The 10,047-nt window shown below is 41.7% G+C and overlaps 1 protein-coding gene across 2 annotated transcripts; it reads right to left on the bottom strand.

Moving 5' to 3' along the window:
- Positions 1 to 3,460: 3,460 nt before the first annotated feature.
- Positions 3,461 to 8,523, bottom strand: LOC125540842 (OVARIAN TUMOR DOMAIN-containing deubiquitinating enzyme 1-like). 2 transcript variants are annotated; one of them, XM_048704385.2, is made up of 11 exons: positions 8,287 to 8,523; positions 7,629 to 7,676; positions 7,365 to 7,412; positions 6,845 to 6,967; positions 6,012 to 6,071; positions 5,845 to 5,928; positions 5,616 to 5,762; positions 4,790 to 4,824; positions 4,609 to 4,664; positions 4,444 to 4,538; positions 3,461 to 4,202 (listed from the first exon to the last, which is right to left on the bottom strand). In XM_048704385.2, the coding sequence occupies exons 1-11, from the start codon at positions 8,482 to 8,484 to the stop codon at positions 3,870 to 3,872; spliced, it is 1,227 nt and encodes a 408-aa protein (XP_048560342.2). In that variant the 5' UTR covers positions 8,485 to 8,523; the 3' UTR covers positions 3,461 to 3,869. The 2 variants fall into 2 exon arrangements, with proteins under 2 accessions (XP_048560342.2, XP_087399126.1); XM_087543000.1 differs by lacking the exon at positions 7,629 to 7,676.
- Between the last annotated feature and the right edge of the window lie 1,524 nt (positions 8,524 to 10,047).

The raw sequence follows: 10,047 nt of genomic DNA, 5'->3' as shown, positions 1-10,047 counted from the left end.
TCAATGATCCTACTACATTGGAGGCGCTGGCAGTCCGAGAAGCGATGGCACTAGCAGATGATCTGGGCTTACACTCCATCCATGTGGCGTCGGATTGCAAGATAGTGGTTGATGATATCAAGCAGAGGAGTGGAGCAGCTTATGGAGCAATAATACATGAGATCATAGAATACTCCAGTAGTTTTACTACTTGTAATTTTTTTCATGAGTTTAGGAGCTCGAATTTCGAGGCTCACAATTTCGCGAAGCATACTTTACAACTAGGAGTTGGTCGCCATGTCTAGTTAGGCCATCCTAGTGAACTTAATTTCGTCCCTGTAAACATTGTGACGGTTCAATAAAAGCTTTGTAAGAGTGTCTCAAAAAAAAGAACATCTCCTGTCTGATCCTCAAAAAAAAAGATCACATCTCCTGTCTCAACTCGATCATGTACTTTTTTTTTAACACAGAACTCGATCATGTACCTGTCATGCCCCAACATGGCATAATTGATGTGGCCACGATGGAATACATGGCATGCCGAGAGAGGCTCTCTCATTGACAGATGACTTGAAGGTACATGACTTCGTCGTAGCATCGGATTAGAAGCAAGTGGTGAGTGATCTTTAGAATGGAAGCAATGGGTCATATAGCAGTATCATCACCAAGGTCAGAAGTACATCTATGTTTAATTGTATTTTTACCTTTGAAGGCCGAGTAAATAGTGACGCTGATAGGTTAGCCAAGTTTTCAAATTATCTTGATCAGGGACGGCATGTTTGGATGGTCCACTGATCCACATGATCCTTTTGTAATCCCACTCCATGTGGATTTTGAGTAATAAAACTTGATAATACCCTTAAGAAAATCTATCCAGTAATAGGAAAATTCTAAAAAGGAAAATCTATCCGATAGTTGAGAGCAAGATGGTTCCTTTTTTCTTTGCGCAAAGTTTGAAGGTCATATGTCAAAAAAAACACCATGATAAAGACATTGTTTTTAAGAAAATAAAAACAGTTTTGCTAAAGCACATCTAGATGTGCCATAAGTATTGCACATCTAAGTCCTATGTCACTGATCTTACATACAGATTCGTGTGGGTACTTTATTTTTTTTCTTTTCCTTTTGATGCTTAATTGAGTCACTTAGATGTGCAATAACTAGAATACATCTAGATGTGCCCTGGGCATTCCCAAAAACAAATGTACATACGAGTACCCGAGGAATTCCATCGTCTTCCTCCTGCACCTGCTGATGCACCATGAGTGATGCTCGATGCCGCCTCTGGACCTCCAACTACGCAAGTCCGGGAGATTCCCGCAGTTGGGTACTGGATCCCTTCAGACCTAGGGAACATCTGACACTGAGTCGGGGTTTGGTAAACCAACAGGTCTCTCCTTTAATTGAAGTACATGCCCCTTTTTCATTGCCTAGATAGGTTACACCTTTGGAATACTCCGGACAGGGATTTCGCTCTATACCTTCCTTCCAATCTTCACTTTACACCATGCCGAAAACTATAGCCCTCCATACTAATGCTTTGAAAAATGCATGACTCATCAAGTGAAAGACGCTAATGGAATAGTAAGACATGCCACAAGGAAAGACCATGCAGTCTAATTGACTGCAAGTTGGATAAGTTATGCCGCTCATTAGATCATTCTGTGATATTCCAGTGGTTGCCACAAAATAAAGGGTAGCACCTTTCTATCATGAAAACGTGAGTAGTGACCATACTAGCTTCATGAATCAAAGAAGATGTTGGAGTTGGACCCTCCATTACATAAGTAACAAAGCAGATTTGTATTTTACTCTCTTATTTGGTGTTGTTGGGAAATATATACATATAGGAAATCTGCAATATGACCCTCCATGTAGGTTATTCAAGAAACTTTGAATATGCTTGGCTTGTTGAATCAACATATGGATCACTTCATTGAATTTCACGGCCCAAACTCTTGTGATCAGTCCACTCAGCAGGTGAAGTGGATCCTCGGAAGGATCACCATCGGAGCCATGAACACATTGTTGAAGTAGCCAGGAAGACATCGGTGTAAGATAGAAGACGTCGGTGACCACGGTTTAGCGAACACACCGCCGCAACGGAGAAGAAAGCAACAAACAGGGTCAAAAAAACACCCCAGATCTAGCCAAACAAAGCTAGGGGCAAATACCTCACTAGCACCGCGACGAAGCCAAAACTGGTCGGGCTTTATTGGTCGGAGACATAGCCGATAACTAAACTCGTCACTTCACCACCACCCTTCACAGGACAACATCGTTAAGAAACACATGCAAGACCAATACCTAAACTCACCAATCCGACTTGCCGACATGGAAACTGGCCTCTAGCTCCTCGATGTCACTCCGAGGGACGCATCGATTCGAGAACAGTCGGTGAAACCTTATTCGCACCACCACTGCCACACCCCAACTACACCAGCGGCAAACGAGTCTCTAATCGTATTTCGTAAACACCGGACGCATAGTTCCAAGGTTCAGCCGCCCTCCTGCTGCTAAAGTGGCCCATCTAGGGAAGGGGGCCCACAACGGCACCGGAGGGGAAACCATTGGTTGCTTCCTTTATCTCATCTCTGGATCTAATTGGCTATTCCCTAATTTCTTATTATCTATGCTTAAGAGAGGTTATTCACCCTTTTGTACTTACTGCTTACTTTGAACCATTATATCCTCATCGAAACAAGATGATCATCCACGAGGACTGACTTTTGGCCTGCTTCCATTTTATCACCCAACCGTTGCTTCACAAGTTTAAATACGTATTGCTCATAACGACTAAGTTTGCAGAGTACTTCTCCACATTTTCTACGAAGAATAGTCAAATCTCGGGGAAACAAATCCCCACCATGACAATTGTGTCATTCAAAAAGCTATGAAGGACAACAAATTTCCAGATTGAAGAAATGACAAACATGCAATGATTGTTGTTTGAGCACATGTTGCAAGCAAAATGATGACTTCTACACATTTTCTATGAAGAATGGTCAAATCTCAAGAAAACAGATCCACACCATGACAATTGTGTCATTCAAAAAGCTATGAAAGACAACAAATTTCCAGATTGAAGAAGTGACAAACATGCATTGATTGTTGTTTGAGCACAGTTTGCGATCAAAATGGTGACTCTGATACCATTCATAAACCAAGGAATAGTTTTTGTTGCTATTGCGGCATTATAGTGCTTCGAGATTACAATCTCACCGAATATGACCAAACTGGAAAACTTTCCAGCATAATCCACTTCCACTCTACAAGCTTCAGCAGTATTCATGATTCATTAACAGTTCGTCCCAAAAGGTTCAATACTTCTAATTAACTGTATCCTTGAGCCTAGGAGAAACAGACAATCTGCAACAGATGCAACTCATCATCATCATCGACTCAAAATCTCATTTTAGAATGAGCTGACAAGTGCTGGATCGACATATTGGCTGCTGCCACTGGATCGTTCATAGTTTCCCTTGTGGTCCGATGATGTAAATTAATATCAACTTGCATCATATTAGAAAAAACGAATAACTCCTCAGAGTATCAACTTGCATCATATTAGAAAAAGCGAATATCTCAGAGAAACAAAAAACGACTAGCATACCACCAAATACAGAAGCAGTTGGGGACAACATCAAGAAAAACACACCATGTATTCCCAGTGCAAGAAAGTATATTCCCTCGTTTTTTGTGCCTATTTAAAGCTACACCCCGGACATATGCAGACCAATGAAGCAGCTTTTGGCTTTTGCTCAAAGATTAATCACAAGTACTGTGAGAGCAGATGCCAATAAAAGAAAGCCCATAGTATCACTAGATTTCTACACCATCATTCAGGATTTTTCTTGCGAGGTAGGCTACAGGAAGTGATATTTCTACACTTAGTTTTGTTCACTGCGATAAAGAATATCACAGTGCCTAGGCCTACACATCAATGTCAGCAAAGGTGTGTCGTCAGATGATAACAAGTTGCCACTTCCAATCTCCTGTGGTTCAGGGGTTGTGATGGATGACCAGTAGCTTTCAACCAAATGAAGAGGGCCCTTCCCCGATACTGATCGGGGGAATAAATCAAGGCGCTTCACTTGAATTCCACGATTCAAACCATCGTCCACAGTTTCGACACGCAACGGAATGCCAAGTGCATATGTTAGAGCCCTCATTGGTAGCACCTCGGCTTCAACATCCAGAGGACGCAGCTCCTTGCAGCAATACTGTTACCAAAACCAATAATATGCAACAGTGAGCGTAATCTGTATTGGTTGACTTATTTCGTCATGATTATCTCATTTCAGTTCAAAGTAAAATTGTCCAGAGTGGCACAATTTTAACACTGAGGTTTACACGTTTATGCACAGAAAATACTCAACGTTGATATTGAATTAAAATATTACAACATAAAGGACAGATAATCTATTAGTTGAGTCAAGAATATATAGTGTAGGAAACTCTAACCGTAAGGGAATCCATTTCTTTTGGGAGAAGTGATTTGTAATCGTCTTCTCGTGATCGGATCTCAGTCTCTGCCAGCAATCTTAGCAAAGAAATAACTAACAAAAAAATGTGTTATACAGAGAACAAGTAGACAAAGAACATATCTCAGCAAGTATGTATACTCACTCCTGAGTGGCACGAACTCTTGTATACTTCTATTGTACAGCTCATTAGAACTCAGACTACAAAATATAAAAGCACTTGTGTTAAAACTAAATGTAACAACAAAGAAACAACAGGATTTTGAAATTTATTGCCATGTCTTTCAAGGAATATCACTACAGAAGATTGAGTTAAGAACTCATACCCATTTGCAACTGAGTTGACCAAATGACTGAACTCCTGAAAGAACATGAAGACAGTTTGTTAGGCATATAATTTAAGCTATATCATGAAATGAAAATCTATAATTTAGCAAAATGCTGTTGTAACTGCTCATAATCCGGCACTATTTTTGTAGTCAGTACTATTTGTAGTGGATGTTATTTCAGGACTTGGTACTTAAGCTGCGAGACAGTGGAGGCTTTAGTCAAATGAACCAATTTACTGTACCCATAATGAACCAATTTACTCCAACATTTATCAAGGCAAAAAAAAACGTTCCAGAAAGTGGAGGCTTTAGTCAAATGGAAAATGATGATATATCACACATGTACTATTTTGATCTCTGAAGTCTGTTTTGTCTACATACTCTATGCTTCAAATAGCCGGCTAATTCTTTACAAACATGAAACCCTATGGTATTGACTAAATTATGTGATCACAGCTATGGCAGCTATTCTAGTAGCAGCAATAACTCCGTTATACATGTGCCAAAAACCATCGAACTCATAAGTATTGTTTCCTCTATACTCTTCTTACATATTACATATGCTATCCAATAGATTGGTTCAGGCAAGGCTCACTGTAGTTCAATCAAATAATAAATATGTGCTGAAAACATTGTGGTGGTGTTGTTCTTTATCAAAGATATTTTCTGGTGATGCAGCATGGGGTAAGATAACTGCAAGTTAATTTGGCAAGTATTTTTTCATGCAGAGTTCGTTTGTCTGTAAATGTCTGAAGTATTACAAAAAAATAGGGGTTACAGATCATAAAGGAAGTAAGATAATGTAAGCTGGGAGAATACGTACAGAAACAACACTTGAAAAGTATTCTTCAGGATTTAAGAAGTATGCTTTATCCCATTTCAGACGACAGAAATTCTCTCTGGACATAGCCACATGTTCTATTAGACGAGTAACTTCAGCTTGACTATCTTGCATTAATCCAAGGTTTTCCTGTTTAAAAGCCTCCAGGTATTAAACTTCTGTGCAAAATAAAACAGCGACATCATCAAAAACAAGTAAATGAGATAGTTACCAAGTAGGAGAATAAGAATGCCCTGTAGAAACAGTTGCCATCTCCACGAGTTCTTCTGAAGTGCGCATAATGCTGACAGAGAATCTATAAAAGGAAGTTAGATGTGCACAATAAACTAAATAATGTTTCTAGCCTTCTACCATGAAATTAGTTGCCTGCAAACAAACCTTGATCTTTTCCTTGAAGAAATTCTTTGAATGTTTCTCAACCAAACGCGAGAGTCGTTTCTACCATAGCAAAAACCAGTATCACAAAAATGGCGTAAATGATTTGTGTGATTTTAAATTTAAAATGGATTCAAATAAGTAATGCTGAAGCATGAGGCATAGAACCGGTAAGCCTAACAGAATATTTTATAGTTTTCAGAAACGAATCAGCCACTAAATTGGGTGGAAAAATGATTTGAGGACTTCATGGGAAAAAGCTATGTTTCAACATTCAAGGGTCATCGATCATAACGTGCAAACAGACTAGATAGATGAAATATGCCTGCAGTAAGAACTTATAAGAAGTTAAGAACTTCTGTACCCAAACTCTCATTGTTCGCAAGACACATTACGACCTTATCTACATCTGAATGCGAAGAGAAAGTTCCAGTTTCCATTCTAATTGCACAGTATAACGACTAATGTCTAACAAAATGATTTTTCCAGAAGAAGAAGAAACGAATATCAAAGAATTTCAGAAAGTATCCAATGTCTTCCCCAGATGGTATAGCAGGATAAAATGACACATTTTATTGCCGCAAAAAAAGTGACAATTTTAGGATAGTAATATTTGTCTTAGACAAGAAACAGAGACTGTGATACTGAAAAAGCTCACTAGAAATGTTATAGATTTAATTGTTGAATATCTAGTTATCTACTGAAGTGTATCGCTAGGAGGTTCAGGAGGTCAGATGGTATGAACATCAGCACAATAAAAGAATGCACTGCATTGGGGTGAACATGCAATCTATGACTGATGAGCTTGAAAAACAGAGGAGAAACGATATTCACACCTGGCGTCCTAATGCAGCTTTACGAGTATCCGGACACTTGAAAACATCACTGAGAACATGGTGCCCCCTTGGTGGTCGGAGGTATGTTCGCTTCCCATCCAGAAGTTGCTTCCAGTTTTTGCGCTGTGAAAAAATATTCATTTTGGTTGAGCGGCACTGAATCATGCCGAAGAATATCATGTAGGAGGTTTTTGCTTTGACCGCTCATGAACAACAAAGTGTAGATTTTCTCATCATCTGGTACTTCATCCTAAATAATTGCTGATCCATTATTCTAGCACAAATAAGGCCGATAGTATGCTATGATATTACACAAAACAAGAGTGGTTACTGATTCGGACTCCAGTGAATACAATCAACAAGTACAAAAGGAATCGCACACTGTTATGACTGACGAGACATCCTTCTCTAGGTTCAGATTCAGAACAATTGGACAAACAACTCAAGTGTAACACAAATTTGGGTAGTGAAGTCATGGAATTGAACTAAGAACTAGCAGCAAGGGAACACAAATTTTCACCTCATCATCTGCCACCTCCTGCGAATTCTCATCGTCCGGTCCTTCATCCTAGAAAATGGCAGAGCATTACTTCACTTGTAAAATGTTCTTTTCAGCACAAATGGGGTGAACAGGGAAACAGGAAAAATGTTCAGCCAAAACCAGAACATGCCGTCCGGACTACAGAGAAAAATCCTTAGGTTCTCTTGCTATAAATATCCTTAGGTTGCCAAGTCAACCAATTATAGCAAGAAGAACTAGCAGCAAGTGAACACAAATTTTCACCTCATCATCTGCCACCTCCTGCCAATCCTCATCGTCCGCTCCTTCATCCTACAAAATGGCAGAGCATTGCTTCACTTGTAAAATGTTCTTTCCAGCACAAATGGGGTGAACAGGGAAACAAGAGAAATGTTCAGCCAAAACCAGAACTACAGAGGGAAATCCTTAGGTTGTCTTGCCATGTCGAGCGACTATACCAAGAAGAACTGGCAGGACACAATTTTGGGTAAATTAGAAAATCCGACCATTTTTCCCTCGGCAACGGCAAGAAATTCAGAAACTACACAAGGCAGGAAGAAAGAACTTGCAGAAGGGTCCGCGAGTATGCAGCAATCCATCCAAGAATTCAAAGAACCGCGCCAGAACTACATGAGGCACAAGAACTAGCACAACACTGACTAGCAGAAGGGCCCGCGAGTACCAAACCTATCCATCCAAGAATTAAACTAATTATTATAGGAACCTACGACCGCGGCCGATGCTACAGCCAAGAAAGCATCCCCACGAACTGGGCACCACGCCCGATCCGACATGCGACAGCCAAGAGCACATGTCCACCGCGAACTGTGCACAAGAAAGACGCGGAAACATAAAGAACATCCAGAAGCACCGAATTTCACCAGACAAATGAGATCTCGGCGAAAAGGTCGCTGGAACTCACCGTGTCCTTGCCGGCGGGTCGCGGAGGGGCTCGTGGCGCCTGAAGCGGGGCCGGCGAGGTGGGCGACGCGGCCGGTGGTGCGAGCGGAACCCGTGGTGGCGTCGTCGGTGCAGCCTCGGCGGCGGCGGCGGCGGCGCCGCCGTATCGGCTGCTTCCCGTGGCGCGCAGTAGGTTCTTGAATTTTATCTTGAACCCCATTTCTTCCCCTCCGAACTGCCTTTTCTGCCCCTCCGACCTTGGATTTTCTCGCTTCTCCCCTCGTCTCGTGTGGAATTTGTGTACCGCTCCTCTCCAGGGACCCAACTGCTGCATATTTATTTATACTGCTGTGTTGTCCCGAGGGTATGCTGTGGGAAGTCACGGAAAGCTGGAGACATTTTTACCCTGGAAGGACACAATATTTGTTCAAACTTGTGCAGTACAAAATTTCCCATGTGACAAACTTACGCGGTGAAAATATATTTTTTCTATCCAATGGAAACCAAAAACATTTTGCACAGCGAAATTTTGTTGGGCAAAATGCCACAATCAGGCTACAAATGTTCCCTTTTTGATTAATCCATGTATTTGTCCCAGCAGAACTTGCCATGTTCCCGAAATGTAAAATGTGTCGGACATAAATTTACTCAGTCCTATGAATCTCAAGGTTGGATGCGGATTTACTTACCAACTACACATATTTGCACCGGCATTCTATTTATTTCGTTAAATCCACGAGAAAGGGGTGCTTGCAATAGATGCGACATGTCGTCGTCGTCGTCATCGTCGTCATCGTCGATTCAAAAATTCATTTTAGATTATAATGTTTAGCAAGAACTGCAAAGCTTCCATTGCATTTTTCATAGTTTTCATGATGCCCTATTACTTATTGCAGCTCACAAAGAATTGCGCATAGTTGCATCATTACTTCTGGTTACTGCCTTACTGGTGCGATAGCATGCCTTCTCAAGGTGGGGTTCCAGGTCGATGCTTGATACATAATGTTACCATTAAGGTGTCGATGAAAAGACATATGAGAACATGAAGCAGTTGGATAATCAAGAGGAAGAAAAGGGAAGGAACATGAGATGGAGTAGGGAAGTATAGATAGACCGTGCTTGGGGTACATAGCCACTCCGTATGCCCAACAAGCCAGTCTAACACATCACCTCATGCTAGTAGCCTATCTGGCAGCCAAGACCAGCCACTCACATTACTACATACTAGGGGAAAGGGCGGGTTCCTGACCAATATTACCACAAAACAATCGTAATGTATTAATTTTACAGTCAATGGCGAACTAATAGAGGAGTTTAGCAGGATGAACGGGCCGCTACTTGAGCTGCCTATTTGTTCCGTCATACTATATGAATCCAATATGTATGTGATGTGGTGACACGTAGTGCGGGGCCCTCCGGGTGCCTATGATGACGAGAGATGACGATGTCCATGTCAAGATGCACAACCCACCTAGTGCAAAGTCCCAGTCACGCTCCTCCAGAGCACTTTGTTCCTCGCAGCACACACCCAAAGAGTTCTTGGTTCTTGCTTCTCCGGCCACTCACCTTCTCCTCTCTAGTGTAGCTCCAACCACACCGAGGACCATGGGTTCTTCCGAGAGCCTGCCTCAAGGAGATGTTGTCATCATTGTAGTCATCTGCCCTGATCACGGCGGCGATCGGCCTTGGCTGCTGGGCATATTGCCGCCATCTCGTAGCGGCAGCCCCTCGCCACCACCTTCACCCGAAGTGCCCTGCCAGGGCCGACCTAGCATTATGGAGA

The sequence above is a fragment of the Triticum urartu genome, chromosome 2A (assembly GCF_056163025.1).
Source record: "Triticum urartu cultivar PI428250 chromosome 2A, HENAU_Tu73, whole genome shotgun sequence".
NCBI classification, from domain to species: Eukaryota; Viridiplantae; Streptophyta; class Magnoliopsida; order Poales; family Poaceae; genus Triticum; species Triticum urartu.
This window is presented reverse-complemented; position numbering and strand designations above follow the sequence as displayed.

Excerpts from the sequence above, each read along its gene's own strand:
- LOC125540842 (XM_048704385.2), bottom strand. The coding sequence starts at position 8,484 with ATGGGGTTCAAGATAAAATTCAAGAACCTACTGCGCGCCACGGGAAGC. Across the intron at positions 7,413-7,628 it reads AGGAGGTGGCAGATGATGAG|GATGAAGGACCGGACGATGA; the intron begins GTGAAAATTTGT and ends GCCATTTTCTAG. Across the intron at positions 4,825-5,615 it reads ACTTTTCAAGTGTTGTTTCT|GAGTTCAGTCATTTGGTCAA; the intron begins GTACGTATTCTC and ends ATGTTCTTTCAG.